This window comes from Lonchura striata, chromosome 9 (assembly GCF_046129695.1).
Source record: "Lonchura striata isolate bLonStr1 chromosome 9, bLonStr1.mat, whole genome shotgun sequence".
Taxonomy (NCBI): Eukaryota; Metazoa; Chordata; class Aves; order Passeriformes; family Estrildidae; genus Lonchura; species Lonchura striata.
Genome location: NC_134611.1, coordinates 21,028,053 through 21,043,221, shown reverse-complemented (window position 1 = coordinate 21,043,221; position 15,169 = coordinate 21,028,053). Strand labels below are relative to the sequence as shown.

The 15,169-nt window shown below is 38.3% G+C and overlaps 1 protein-coding gene across 1 annotated transcript in view; it reads left to right on the top strand.

Moving 5' to 3' along the window:
- Nucleotides 1–15,169, top strand: part of ABCA4 (ATP binding cassette subfamily A member 4) — a 70,763-nt gene that overhangs the window by 42,715 nt on the left and 12,879 nt on the right. The window contains exons 19-34 of the mRNA XM_077785538.1: nucleotides 904–1,081; nucleotides 2,412–2,543; nucleotides 3,139–3,278; nucleotides 4,278–4,415; nucleotides 4,670–4,857; nucleotides 5,823–5,913; nucleotides 6,489–6,694; nucleotides 7,115–7,163; nucleotides 7,678–7,919; nucleotides 8,343–8,467; nucleotides 9,109–9,207; nucleotides 10,192–10,381; nucleotides 12,568–12,662; nucleotides 13,557–13,589; nucleotides 14,750–14,855; nucleotides 14,947–15,021. Of these exons, the coding sequence (XP_077641664.1) occupies nucleotides 904–1,081; nucleotides 2,412–2,543; nucleotides 3,139–3,278; nucleotides 4,278–4,415; nucleotides 4,670–4,857; nucleotides 5,823–5,913; nucleotides 6,489–6,694; nucleotides 7,115–7,163; nucleotides 7,678–7,919; nucleotides 8,343–8,467; nucleotides 9,109–9,207; nucleotides 10,192–10,381; nucleotides 12,568–12,662; nucleotides 13,557–13,589; nucleotides 14,750–14,855; nucleotides 14,947–15,021 (2,087 nt within the window). The remainder of the gene's footprint in view (nucleotides 1–903; nucleotides 1,082–2,411; nucleotides 2,544–3,138; nucleotides 3,279–4,277; nucleotides 4,416–4,669; nucleotides 4,858–5,822; nucleotides 5,914–6,488; nucleotides 6,695–7,114; nucleotides 7,164–7,677; nucleotides 7,920–8,342; nucleotides 8,468–9,108; nucleotides 9,208–10,191; nucleotides 10,382–12,567; nucleotides 12,663–13,556; nucleotides 13,590–14,749; nucleotides 14,856–14,946; nucleotides 15,022–15,169) is intronic.

The following is a 15,169-nucleotide window of genomic DNA, read 5'->3' as shown; positions in this document are numbered from 1 at the left end:
CCACTGGTGGATGTGGGGCTGGTTTCACCCAGCTTTGCATTGGCTGCTCTCCACACAGGCCTGCTGGGTACTAAACAATTTAAGTAAACTGCAATTGCAAAATAAGCCTTCCTACAAAGGCTAAAGCACTCTGTGTAAACAAAAGTGGACAGGGTCTTTAGTTTCCGTTTCTCAACTCCCATAATTCACATTGCCCAAGGGCTTAATTTACTTCAAAGGAAGTTTGTTTTGTCTAGAAGCTGGTGCAATAAAAGGTCTTGATGGTGCTATTTGCAATAATGCATTTTTAATCCTGAGAGAAAGCCATCTCATGTAGTGCTCATGTTAGGTACTATCTCAATCTTGACCTGGTCTCAGCAATGGTGTAAATTTCACCTACCAGGATTAAAGGCAATTTTTTTTGTTGTTGTGTTTTGTTTGTGTTTGGGGGAGGTTTTTTAAGCATCATGGTCAAAGAATGCACAGCTGGGCAGATTATTTGAATGGCAGATTTCAGCCTAGCTAGAAAGGCAACCTGCTGCTTGTTTAATGTAATCTCTCAGCCTATCTAAGTATTTCCAGAAAACAATTCCAAATAATCTTCCTTCTACACAATGAGAACAGAAAGCATGTTCAGTTTCCCCTGGTCCAATGAGTTACCTCACCACAGACCACCACAATTCTGGGCTCTGCTTCTCCTGCCATAGATATGAGGGTGAATTGAAATAAATTGCACTGCAATTAGGAATCTGGCCTTACTTTTGTACTGGTGTGACTTCGAGAATCTGGCCCTGGAATATGATGCTGTATTATGCTGGGTATGTGCTATTGCTTCTGCACCTACTGATGTGTTTTCATCATCAGAACTAGGATTAAAACAGGTGCTTTGATTCTGTTTTCATTTTTGATTTCTTGCCTTTCAAGTAAATACCTTCTTTGAGCCCGAGCCAACAGGATTGATTCCAGGAGTGTGTATTCAGAACCTGGTGAAGATTTTTGCAAACAGGCCCAAACCAGCAGTAGATGGGATAAATATTACTTTTTATGAGGGTCAGATCACCGCCTTCCTCGGTCACAATGGAGCAGGAAAGACAACTACCATGTAAGTCTCTTGTTTTAGAAGAAGCAAATCCAGGGTAGTGCTGTATAGCTGGGGCACTCTTTTCACCTTCCCTTGTCTCCCTACCACCCCTGCAGCTGGCTTGACACACAACATTAGGCCTTTTCCAGACAGGGAAATGCTGCCCCTAGGCATAAAGAAGGTATTCTGGATTAGCTAAAGCCCTGGGAGGGGAATCATGCATGATGCAAACAAGTGAAAGTCCAGAGAAAAGGAAGCGATTCTCTCCCCCAGAATTCATTTCTCATGGCTAAACTACCATAGGTGAAGAAAGAGAAGGATTTTCTGGCTGAAAGAAAAAATTTGCAAGCCACTACATTCTACATGTTCTTGCTTTCTCTGACTGGCTCTAGGTCAGTCACATCTATCGGTCTGTGTGCAGAGGAGTATAAAATACAGGCCCTCTTTAAATAAAATGGCTACATGCATGCAAGATCCATGTCCAAATTAAAATGTCCTAGAAACCTAGCATCCCAGGAAGCTGGTCTTCAAGGATGTTTATCTTTCTTTTTACAGAACCTTATTTAGCAAAATAGGATTAATTGGTGAACAAATCCTTTTATAAAGCTGTGACAAGATCATCAAATATTGAAATAATTGAATGTGTTTCATTATTACTTTTCTTGGCAGAATACTTTAGGCCTTTTCAATTAAAAAACTTTTATTTCAAAGGCACTTTAAATTGCCTTATAATTTTTAATTGTTTCAAAAGGAATATCTTCAACCCAAAATAAAAGCATCCTCATCTGCTGAAATGTTTTGTAAATTTGAGGGGGTTTATTCTTCTGATAAAAACAAAATTTTTTATTACTTTGAACTTTTTTAAACTGAAAAATCCACTAGTCACCCAAATCTATTAAGAGATTTACCTATTTACCAAATTTAGCTATTTACCAAATCTATTAAGATATTTCACCCATTTACAACATAACATTTGGTCTTGTAGTTTACAGAAAATAAAGATTTAGGGCATGAGTCAGGAAGGCCAGAGACCTCAAACCATTATTCTTTTTTCATCCTACTGAGCTTCATTTTAGACCCATTTATATGTAGGGGTGATATGCTGAACTAAAACAGTTCCTTGATGGAAACCAGAACCATATAGACAGTTGTATCAAAAATTACATTAGCAGATCCATCAGATTCTCTGTAGCACATGAAGAGTACTTCCATACATGCTTTTCACTGGGGTCATTTCATCAAGGCCTATCGTAAGAAGTCATCATGCTCCATCTAGTGGAATCATGTAATGTAGCTTCCTTATCTAGCACAGAGATAGGAGAGGGGGAATTTCCTCATTTTGTTTTCCCAGGTCGATACTGACAGGCCTGTTCCCACCCACATCTGGAACTGTGCTGGTTGGCGGCCTGGACATCCAGACTCACATGGACTCCATTCGGCACAGATTAGGGATGTGCCCTCAGCACAACATCCTATTCAATCAGTAAGTGTCACTGTACTGGCTTCAAGGAGAAGCATCCCAGTCTGCATGTGTGAGAATCCCCAGTGCAGGAGAAATCTCCTGCAGCATTTCACTGGGAGCAAAGTTTTTTAGGAAAATAACAATGCTCCTGGTGTTTTCTGTAATAGTGTAGGTTAGTAGGAGTTATCCTAGAGGTTCATGCACTACAATTTAGAACCACTAAAGAAAAAATATCTGAATTGACAGTGCAGTAGCAGGATATTTTTATGCCTATTTCTTACTACCACTCAACCACTTACTGCTTTCTCTGGTGATTTCCAGCTTCACTTCCATTAGTTTGTGTTCATCTCAACAGCAGACTCTCGTCCATTTTATTCCCATAAATGGATGGTTTGATGCCTGCTATACCTGTTCTTTTAGTAACAGGTTCTGCTTTGAAAAGGCAAAGAGACTATGACCTGCAAATGAAGTATGTTGATCCCAAAGAAGGTCTTTTAGGGTAATGCAACCTCTCTTCCTTTAGCAAGATAAAGCTAGAGTGAATTTATTGCTGCTTGAGAATAAAAACAGTTTATTCATTTAACATGCCTTCTTGCCTTTTTGTCTGATGTCACAGCCTTACTGTAGCAGAGCACATCTTGTTTTATTCTCAACTGAAAGGAAGATCCAGGGAAGAAGCTGAGCAAGAGCTGGAAACAATGCTGGAAGACATGGGCCTCACCCATAAAAGAAATGAAGAAGCTCAGAATTTGTCAGGTGCCCACAGGAATTTTCTAAGATGTTTTGTCCTTCTGCGTTTTCTTTGTCTCTCATAGAATCATGGAATGGTTTTGGTTGGAAGGGAGGTTAAAGTTTATGTAGTTCAAGCTGCCTGTCATGGCCAGGAACACCTTCTGCTAGACCAGGTTGCTCACAGCCCCATCCTAACTGGCCTTTGGGCAGTTATTGGTCAAGTTACGTATTTGAGGCCATATTCTGACACATCAATGCACACTGGGTGGATGCTTTCTTTTCAAGGAGTAAATGGGACTGTACAAGTAGTAAAGCTAGTACAACATGTCCCTAAATCTTCTATGTCTTATAAATATGCAACAAATTCAAATATACTTGAAGCTATTAGTTTTAAATAAATAAATAAATAAATAATCAGTTAATATACCAAACAAAACAAAACCTCCTATTATTTCAAGGCAAATGAAATACTATACTATCATTCTGCCCCACTGTATGGCTCAGTGCTCCATACACTAGGGCAGTATTATTTGGTAGGAGTAGTTTCTTCCACTCTGAAGGTACAAATACACATAGTATATTTTAATAACTCTCACTTTCATATTGAAAGACTGATTTGAATAAACAGCCATCTGTTCTTACACTACTTTGTCCTCATTGAAACTACAAAAACAAAAGAAGGTTCATTTCACGACAGAACATGAAAACCTCATATCTTCCTGGTTTTGCTTCAGGCAAGAAGCAGAAAATATAATGTGTAGATGGAAAATATTTATTATATATATATATATATATATATATATATAATATAATATCTATGTTTTTATATATATATATATATATATATATGGTTTGAATTTCAGAAGAAAATTTACTATTAATTTATCTTTGCAGATATGTGTCTTAAGACAGGTTTCATTTTACTTGTAGCAGTTTGTCCCCATACCAAAAAGCAATTTTAATTACATCCCCATGACGTATATAACTTGTCTTACACTCCTGGCTGTGTTTGTCCTCTGGTAGGTGGAATGCAAAGGAAACTGTCTGTTGCCATTGCTTTTGTGGGTGAAGCAAAAGTGGTAGTCTTGGACGAGCCCACTTCTGGAGTTGATCCATATTCCAGGCGATCTATCTGGGATCTTCTGCTGAAATATCGCCCAGGTAAGAGATTTGAGAGTAGAAACTATTTGATTTTTTGGTGGGATTTTTAAACTTGTCGTAGATGCAGTATGTGCCTGCTGTGTAAACTGTCATGAAGTGTGATATGAATACAAGCAAACAAGATTCTTTGAACAGAATGGTTGTGGAAAACCTGGGACTGTCTTTGGTGCAGAGAAATAATTGCCAAAATGCTAAACACAGTTTTGAGTTCCAGAGAGAGTCCATGCCTTGAACATTCCTCTTGTTCCTTCTAGGCAGAACTATTATCCTGTCAACTCATCATATGGATGAGGCAGACATCCTTGGAGACAGAGTAGCCATCATATCTCAAGGGAAACTCTTCTGCTCAGGCTCTCCTGTATTCCTAAAGAACTGTTTTGGCTCTGGCTTTTATCTCACCCTTGTTCGTAAAATGAGAACCACAAAAATGGGAAGGGCTACAGTAAGTATGAAAGTAGTACGTGTAATCTGAGTAATACTTGCACTGCACTAAGGTAAAAAGCACTTAAGTGCTGCTTGTCACTATGTACAAAACTGCAGTTAATCATATGATTATATAATTATGAATATCATATTAGCATGGTTTGGGTTGGAAGGGACCTTAAGGATCATCTAGTTCCAACCCACCATGCTGTGGGCAGGGCACTTTCCACTAGACCAGGTTGGTCAAACCCCATCCAGCATGGCCTTGAACACCTCCAGGGTGGGGCATCCACAGCATCTCTGAGTAACCTGTTCTGGTGCCCTCACAGTATAGAATTTCCTCCTAATAGCTAATCTAAATCTACCCCTTTTCAGTTTAAAGCCATTCCCCCTTATCCTATCGCTACATGCTTGTAAGAAGTCCCTATCCAGTTCATTTGTAGCCCTCTTTAGGTGCTGGAGGGTCTCTAAGGTCTCTCTGGAGCCTTCCCTTCTCCAGGCTGAGCAACTCCAGCTCTCAAGTTGCCTTTGTCCATATGCAGGTCTTTCTAATTCTTGCTTTTGCAGTACATTGATTTTAAACATCAGGTAGTTTGGTAAGTAGCTCAGACCCTAGAAAAGTCTACATTTATCCATAGCTGAACCAGCCTCTCACAGCTTGGAACGTAGGGTTCTGGGTGTTTACTGTTAACGTAGTGCTTCCAGTCCTAGTAGCAACACAATCTGAACACTCATGGCCCCTGCTGATTGCATTCCCCCAGGTATTTTGTATGTAGTTTAGAATTGATTTGTGCAGATGGATTTATGTTTTCTGCATTGCTTAATCCAGTCTTCAAATGTTTTTCAGTATAGTATGTTCAGGATGCTCTGGATATGACATCTTTTTCATTGACTCAAGCTGTTCAAATATTGACAGCCTTTACATCCTGTTTTGAGTAACTGAAGCACTTTAATAATTTTTTATCTCTTGCTTGTTCATGCTAGTCATTTTGTAGCTGTGGATCTCAGTGCTCCTGCTCCTGCTCCAGCTGTGTGCACGGGGGTGAAGAAGGAGCTCCAGAGCTGGAACTGGATGGTAAGAAGCAAGATGGTTCAGCATTCCAGCACACAGCTATGTCTCCTATTATGCTGCAATCTTGTCTTAAAGATCAATGCTGCCAAGGCCCACTTCTTTGGTCTTTGTGTCTAACATTTGTATTCTATTGTAAAGTGAATTTAATAAGGGTTCTTGATGGTTTTGCTTACCTTTTTTGTATATATATATGGTCTCAGGTACAGATGATGAACTGGAAGTTTGTGTGCTTTATTAGTATGGTGTTGAGTTTTTGTGTAATTTTCTGAGGCATATCTGCAGCAAGGAAATAGACTTTCACAGAAGAAAAAGTAATTTTGGCTTTTCTGCATAAGATAAGCATTTAAGTAGATATTCCTGAAAATTTAGTTGTGCTTTATTAACAAACCTGAAATAGTTTCCTTCTACATAATTCCAGAGCATAATTAGCAACATAGCCCAGACTAGTGCAGAATTAACTGAGGTATCTGTAAGTTATGTAATAGAGCAGTACCCTTTTAGTGCAAACAACAGCTTTTGAAATCATGCTTAGTATGGTTAAATATTCATTCTATGAACACTCTTTTCCCTTTCCACAGGAGATTTAAATGAGCTAGCAGAAGTAATCCACCATCATATCCCAGAAGCAAAATTAATTGAAAGCATTGGCCAGGAACTCATTTATCTTTTGCCCAATAAAAACTTTAAACAACGATCTTATGCCAGTCTCTTCAGAGAACTGGAAGAAACACTGGATGACTTGGGACTCAGCAGTTTTGGAGTTTCAGACACACCACTTGAAGAGGTAACAGATTAAAATACCTCCTGACCTCATCATAAGCACCAAAATATTTACTGAGACTATTTCTGTTCTTAAACATTTAATTCCTAATTCCTACAGTGTCCTTCAAAATCTAGTCCCATAAGTTGTGGCACACTTAGAAGGGCCTAGAGAAAGGAGAGAGGATCCAATCCTTAATTCATTGTAGCCTTGTGAAACCTGACTGATCAGCTTGAAATGCATCCCTTTTTTTGGTATCTTTGTTCATTCATTTATTTTCTGAGGTATTTAATAAGAGACCTCTGATTATCGATGATAATACGAAGTACTCAAAAGGTATCCAAATTTTCTTCTTTTATATTGAAGGATAATGTATTGTGTTCTGAAGATCAGGTTACTGTACCTATTCTTCTCCTAACCAGAAAATGTATTTCTCTGTGGCAGGTTTTCCTAAAGGTCACAGCAGAATCTAACTCTGAAATGCAAAAAACAGGTATAGATCCACAAATCCATATTTGATTAACTGTTCTTGAGACTGCTTTTTATTCTGAATGTCTGTAAAGAGGAGTTTCAGAACTTTCAGTATTTTATGTGTTCTTGACAAAATAAATTTGGTCAGCAAATAGCTGGTTTTAGGGCCTGACATGATACCTGAAAAATAAAGATTAAGTCAGCAGAAAGACTTCTATTTAGATTGGATGAGGTTCTTAATTATGCAAATAAAAGTGGAGTGTCAAGCACCTAGATGTCAATGGTTTTAGTAGTTGTATAAAAAGTACTTTGCTGATTATTAGTCCCTAAACTAATAGATGATTAAACTGTTCATCCTCCTGAGTAAGAGGAGAGTTAACCTATATGATGTCACTAAACACAACCACAGTGCAACAGTTGTAATTAAAGCAATGTGGAGATAGGATATATATGGTTGGTTAAATCATTAAAATGTCTGTGCTATTTCATGTATGTAAGATAAAGTGTCTTCTCTGATGCTTCTCATCTTAACCTAGGAGATACTCAAGAAAATGGTTCTGCTCTTGGCAAAACTCCTACTGAGAACAAATCAGCTGAACAAACTGCCCTGAAAACTAATGATGCTTCTCAAATGCCAGTAGGCAGACCAGGAGACCAAAATGAAGGCAGAGGGTCCCGACAGTATAAAGGCTTTCAGCTTGTACATCAGCAGATGAAAGCACTGCTCATCAAACGCTTCCACCACGCCTCCCGCAGCCACAAGGACTTCCTAGCACAGGTATTGACTGACTTGTGCTGCTCTAGGTTCTTCCCCACAACATTCTCAACACTGTCTTTCCAGCAACAATGGCCCTATGGAGAGCAGTAGAGGTGCTGAAAATGAATAACAGTGCTATTATGACTCCAACTCTTTTGCCACTTCTTTTATTTCTATCTGCCTGGAGTCTACCAACTGCACCAAGTTTATGATTCTATCACTACCAGCCCAGTGTTTCATTTTTAATGTAATGCAGTTCTATGACAGCCAGAATTTTAAGCAAAAGCACTGTAAATTAAATTGTTGATGTTCAGGAGTTAAACCAGATTGGATCTGGGTACTACTGCTGTCCTTCCTTTGTTTATGCAGCTTATGAGGTGCATCCAGTGTCACTCTACAATGTTTATACAATAACCTAAGGTGAAGTTTTTGTGTTCCCTGCAGGTTGTTCTCCCTGCTAGTTTTGTGTTGCTGTCTCTAGTACTTACAGTCATTATTCCTCCATTTGGAGAATATCCTGCCTTAACTTTACACCCTTGGATTTATGGGCAACAGTTTACTTTCTTCAGGTAAGAGCAATCACTTAAAGTACATTTGTCACACATACACCTTTTTCTCCCATAGAGTTTAACATCGTAGGGCCCTGTCTCACTGATTTTTCTCATTCTGTGTGATGTAAGAGAAGATTCACTTCACTGGAATCAACAGGTTTAAGATAGCTTGAAATTGGTGCAGCTGAAAAATACAACTGTTAGTACATCTAACAAATAGTCTTTCAAATATCTAACTTTGGTATTCTCCTCTTCCTACCTGATTTCAGGACCTCAACACTTATAAAGTTACATAGCCTATCTAACAGGAGATCCAGGCCTCCACAAATAAAAATGCAGAAAGCGTTTTTCATCTTCTGCTTACTGACTGTGACAGCACTGAGAGAATAGTAATGAGGATTCAGGCCTGTTTTGAAGAATGCTGCTATTTGACTTAGTCAAAAGTCAGCTTTAGTATTAGGAGAAAAGAGCCATAGCCTGTCAACCATCTCAGAATGTTCTAGGTTTTTACACAAATAAATAAAACAACTGAATTATCAGCATTTGAAGGGGGGCAGTTGGTACTGCCATATGGTTGTCCTCCTCTAGTTGCTATGTGTATTACAGTATAGTAGTTTGAAAAAATATTTTATGAAGTACATCCTATCTTATTCCCTTAGCAATGAACGGCCTGGCAATGAGCAGATGGTCTCCCTTACTCATGCTTTCTTGAATAAACCAGGATTTGGAATTCGCTGTATGAAGAATCAGCCTCTTTTGTGAGTTGCTAGCTAATTTCTCTTGAATGAGATCCTAGCAGGATACTTCTACCGGAACTTCAGTAGTGGAACAAGAATGAATTTCCTTGACTCTTCACAAGAGCCAGTGCTTCAGAAGTGTTGTTGGCTATATATAGTACTGGATCAAAAGTAAGAAACAAACAGCAAGATAGCACTGCCACTGGATTAAGAATGATTCACTGTGCTCAATGTTACTGACTGGAAACCAGCTCATGCAGCTTGGTATTGAGAGTTAAGCAACCTTGAAATATATGTCAGTACATCAGTAACCTCAGGCCCAGATCTTTACAGCTTCCCTGGCACTTTCCATGTCTGAATCACTTCAGGTTCCTCCCGTTCCCATTGGTGTGTTTGGAAGCAAGAACTTCAGCAATCACTCAGATTGTGAAGTGGCAATAGGACAGTGTCTATGATTTGAAACTGTTATTCTGAATTGAGGGCAGCATTAGTAGAGCTCCAGCTTTTGTTGTCCTACCTTCTTACTCTGTGAGTCCTTCTTTGGAGCCATTTGTCACTGGCTTGCAAATGCTTTGACATTTGTTCCTTTTCTCCTGATTCTGTCCCAGCCATGATATCCAGCAATTTGATCTTACTGGTTGTCCTCTCTTCTCCCTGGTATAGCATAAAAAAGGGGAAACTTTAAAAAAAGAAAAAGATACTGCATGAGAAAGGAAAATTATAATTTCTTCACAAAGATATGTCCACTACAGATTTCCAGTACTGAGGGATCAAACACAATCCCCTTGTTCCTTCAGTGTCCTATCTGCAAGCTGAAGGCAGTAAACTTGGCAGAGATGGGGGGGGGGGGGGGGAATTATATTTATTCATATGTACCAAATACTCTAAAACATTGTTCTTACTCAAAACTCACAGGATGAGGGCTGAGGGGGGAATATTTGCTTTGGGCATTGTGATTTTGTGGATTTGTCTCTGCACAGCTTGAAGCTCTGTACCTCTCCACAGGAACTACCCATGCAATAATATGCCAACTGCCTGGAGCACACCTGCTGTCCATCCTAATCTAAGCAGCCTCCTGCTGAGCCAAGAGTGGAGCCCTGAAAATCCATCACCTTCCTGCACGTGCAGCACTCAAAAGAAGCTCACTATGCTGCCAGAATGCCCTGCGGGTGCAGGAGGCCTCCCACCACCACAGGTTGTGTCTTTGTGCCATAAATCTTTGTAGAAAGTTTCATGACAAGTGCTGGAAAAGGGGTCAGTGTCTAAGTACCTGCCCATGCTAATATACATGGAAGGAGTTCAGTACATTCTTTTTTAAGAGAGCAAGACTTGCTGGAATTTGGAATTCAGTTTCAGAGGCATAGGAAAATCTTGCCCATTTAAATTAATGTTGATTACTGTTTTCATCCAAATTGCAAACTTTTCATGTAGAAGAAAATCATAAAAATTTGAACAATTTGTCCCATAATTTTAAAAAACCTATTTTCTTTTGCCCCAGAGAACAATTCTGTTTAGAAGGTTGCCTTTCTTTCAAGGAGGGAAGAGCAGGAGGGAGAAAGAGGAAAGAAGAGAAAGAAAAAAATGTCACCATTTTAAAAAAGTGGAGTGCAGTTCTCTCATTCAAATGGGAAAATTAATATTCTAGTGAACCCCAAATTATTATTTTTACATGTCTTTCAGTTAAATTTGTATCAGAAATGTTTTAAGCTAGCAAAATGAATATTTGTATCCATGTGCATGAAGATGAGTGATTTAATAACCACTGATGCTGTGTGGAGGAAAACAGAACTACATTCCCTCTTCTCCTATCCGTGAATGATCTTAGTAATGCCCTTTATAAAATGTGCTTGCTCTTTTGAAGACCAAAGGGAAATTACAGCCTGTCAGTGTTTGCATATAATAAATGTTTTTCTAAAAAGTTAAACAGAATTTCAGCCACTCTCAGAGTAGTAGCTCCCTAATTTAATATCTCACCTTGAGCACTGTTCATCTTTAATATTCCTGTTTGCCAGGCTGAACATACTAGCAAAATGACTAAAATATTTCTAATTTTCATAGAATCAGAGAATTGTTAGATTAAAAAACACCTCCAAGATCCAGTCCAGCTGTTAACCCAGCACTGCCATCTTCACGACTGAACTCGTGAAGATGTGCTGCATCTCAACATTTTTGAACACTCCAGGGATGGTGACTGTACCACTTTCCATGACACAACTTCTGGAAAAGTCATGCAGCTTGCTTTGATTTTTCTATCACTGTTCACAAAACAAAGTTATTTTAAATATCTGTAGAATTCCCATTTATGAAGGAAAAAAAAATTTATAGAGGTTATATACCTTACAGCATCCCAAGTTATTTCTGATTTCTTGGTAATCTCTGTCCAACAAAGTTGAATTTTGTTGATTGCATGCTAATGTATTTCAGAGACCTTTAGTCTAAAACTTCAATTCCAAGAGGAAATTTTTTAAATTTATTTGTAGGGATTCTAGTCCTCTAAACAAAAGGTGTTCATTATAATATTATCCTGATCATTTTGCAGATATGATAGTTTTGTATAACTTCTCAGAAAGAAACAGTTCACTTGAGTCTCCAGGAAGTCATGGTGTGTAAATAATTGTCAATAGAATTATGTTTAAGCATAGATAACTCAATTAATGAAGGCACTGTGGGGATGTTACCAGTTTTCCCATCTAGAATCAGCTGGATATCTCTAAAGTGTCTTCTGCATCATACTCTCCTGGACAAATGCAGGAACTTCTGGAAAGTTCCTTAGACTTACTTTTTAGGTCATTATCAGATTATTTCAGGTTGCAAGCTTTGCCCTCTGAAGCTGCCCTGGAACCTCTTAAAATATATTTTACTTAGGATAAACTCAGGAGTGTGAGGTCTTGCATTTCACAGTAATCCTGTATTTGTAAAAGACTCAACAAAGTTGTCATGTGGCATCATTTTCATACTTTAAAAAAAATTTTCCTTCCAACTATCTAATGTGCTAGTGAAGTGAATATTTTTGTATTAATTTTTACCTAAAGTTGCTAATAATAGGAAACAACCTTTTTTTGTTGTTTGGTTGGGTTTTTTTAACCAGAGCCTCAGTTGATTTGAAGTTTCCTACTTTCAGATTGAAGAAAAAGCCTTGAGCAGCCATGACCTTCATTACAAAGATCTATTTCAGAGTGACATGCAACTGTTTTGAGTCATGCATCACAAACTTACTGATTTCTTAAGTCTTAGTAAAGTAAAGCTAGAAATGACCCTCAAGTGATTGACCCACTCTCTGTCAGTGATACTATGAACCTGAGCATTTCCTGACAAACACTTAATAGCTTAAGACACTCTGAACTTTATTGTAATTGATTTGGTTTTTTTGTTTCTTGCCAGAGAGTGCAACGCAGCACAGAAATTCTTCAAGATATGACCCACAGAAATATTTCAGATTTTCTGGTGAAAACATATCCTACTTTGATAAAAGGAAGGTAGGGATGAATCTCTATTTCTTTTTCACATGTGGTATTTTGTACCTGGTGATGAAATTCTTATTTAATAATAACAACATCTGATTTGACACAGTATTCTGTAGATTTGAGCACCATTTCTCTTAGAAGACTAGAAGAGGCTGATTAGGGGAGTTTAATATTTTCAATTATAACTATTTGTATGTACAATCAGGTACTCCTTTATAGGCAGAGCTAAGTGTCAGTGCTGATAGAATGCCATGTTAATGGTGACAAAAATGGTGGCTCTGCACAGCATTGGTCAGCTGCCTTGCAGAGATATTACTTTGTCTCCCTGAAGAACTGTAGCCACCCTAATGTGACTATCTGCCTGAGTTAATTATCACTTGCTTCCCAGAAGTGCTAAAGAGCAGCCAAAGGACAGTGTCACACAGATGCATCCATCCTACTGATAGTTCCTCAGCTGGCCTGTGTGGTAATTAGCTGTGCAGGGCCCACGGCCTATTATCTCTGATTCAGGCTTGCTTTTTCAGTTCCCAGCAGAGTTCTTGAAATTCCCTTTATATTAGCTATGTGCTGACTGCCTTTGCCTGATTCCCTTTAGCATGTGTCATAATTGCTTTAAATACATCTTTAAAAATAAATTAAATATGGATTAGAATAGCCCAGTATGTGTCACTTCATGAATCTTGCTTATCTTTGTATGAATTGGAGATGAATCATGTCAGAAAACAAATAGCCAAAAACACACTGCAAGGAACACCTAAAGTCCTGCCAACCTCACAACTCAAAGTAATAACTACCAGACTGGAGGTCTGCAAAGTATAGGAATTCAACTTTAATTTTTATTTAAGCCTGACGTATCATTGACTTTGGTTCTGTATATTGAGAGGGGATTCTCTTTGTCTGTTTCAGCTTGAAGAGTAAATACTGGGTCAATGAGCAGAGGTAAGAAAACAATTCACAGATTAAGGTAGTAAATAAAGGAACAATGTATTTCTGTTTAACCAGGGGGCCTCACAATGTTTCTGCAAATGGACAAGGGCAATTGTGGCAGAAACTGTAGAACAAAGAGATGGCTTCAGTGGGAAATAGGCTGGGGATAAGAAAGGGTCTTATAGAGACAAGGGGTTATATTAGTTTGAACTCCCTGCAGGAGATGAAGGCAAGAGGCTCACAATGGAACTATCAGAGCTTTATTACCTACAGGAGTCAAACCAATGGGCACTGTGTGGTGAAAAGGTTCAACACAACATTTGTAATACTGTTGTGACACAGCTCTTTTAGTGCCACAGAAAAAATATAAACCCTCCAGAAAAGTGACCTGGGTGGGATGAAACCTAGACACCGGCCTACCAAATACAGAAGTAACAACCAGAATTCCTCGTGACTGCTCTGTACATGAGCAGAAGTTATAAACCAGATTGCACTAGTTCTCTTCTTTAGGCAGAGACAACAGCTAACCCCAGTGTGTGATATCTACTCTGCAGTTACTAAGCTTTGAAAGAAACTGGTTAGCCTGAGGGACATACTTATTTCATTTTTCACCAGTGGTAGGATTTCACTTCAAAGATAGCAGCTGGATGGCTGCCCTTCTTCACAGAATACTTGGTTCATGTGCAAGTATTGCTTTCTATGGGACTGGGCTTCAGTTCACCTTGTGCAGTAGTATTTATCATTATGCACTGGCTGGTACTGACATTGGTGAATACCTGCTCCTCTCAGAGCATCTGAAATTTCAACTGAGGTCTGTGCTGTCCTTAGTCCTCCATGCTGTCTAAACCATTACATGGCAATTACCTTGTTTTAAAGATTTTGTTCTGTAGAAATCACTGTATTCTCCATATCTTCTCTCTAAATAATTTTCTTAGGATCGTGGTATAAACCTCTCAGAAACTGGTAAAGCTTCTATTATTTATAAGCCCTAAAAAGACCTAATACTACTTGTTAGAAAAAGAGTAGAAATTGTTATACAATATAATTATGTATAGAAATTAAGCTTGCATTAAGTGGGTTTTTTTTTTAAAGTGTTTTTTTTTTTTTTTTCCATTAATGTACAGTTATGGGTATGTAGTATGAGTTACTGATGATATTTTTCTCTTTGCTAGATATGGAGGAATCTCTATAGGAGGAAGGCTTCCAGTTCTTCATGTCTCTGGAGATCAAATTGTCAATTTTTTAAGTGATCTTGGCCGAATGATAAATGTGACAGGAGTAAGCAAGATTTTAAATTTTTTTTGTTTGGGTTTTTTCCCCTTACTAAAGCATGGCTACTGCAGCATTTAGCTTTTTCATTTTGTTTTAGGGACAAACTTCACTGGCTGCTGCTAAAGAAATCCCTAATTTCCTTAAATACATGGAAACTGAAGATAATATTAAGGTATTTGCTGGAATTAGTCTGCTTACTCACAGTCTTTCTTGACATTGACTTCAAATTATGAGAATACTGCTGGTGGTATTCCTATATGCAAGAAGAGTTGAGATGCTATACTTTAGAAATAACTTGTTATTAATGTTATATCCCATAC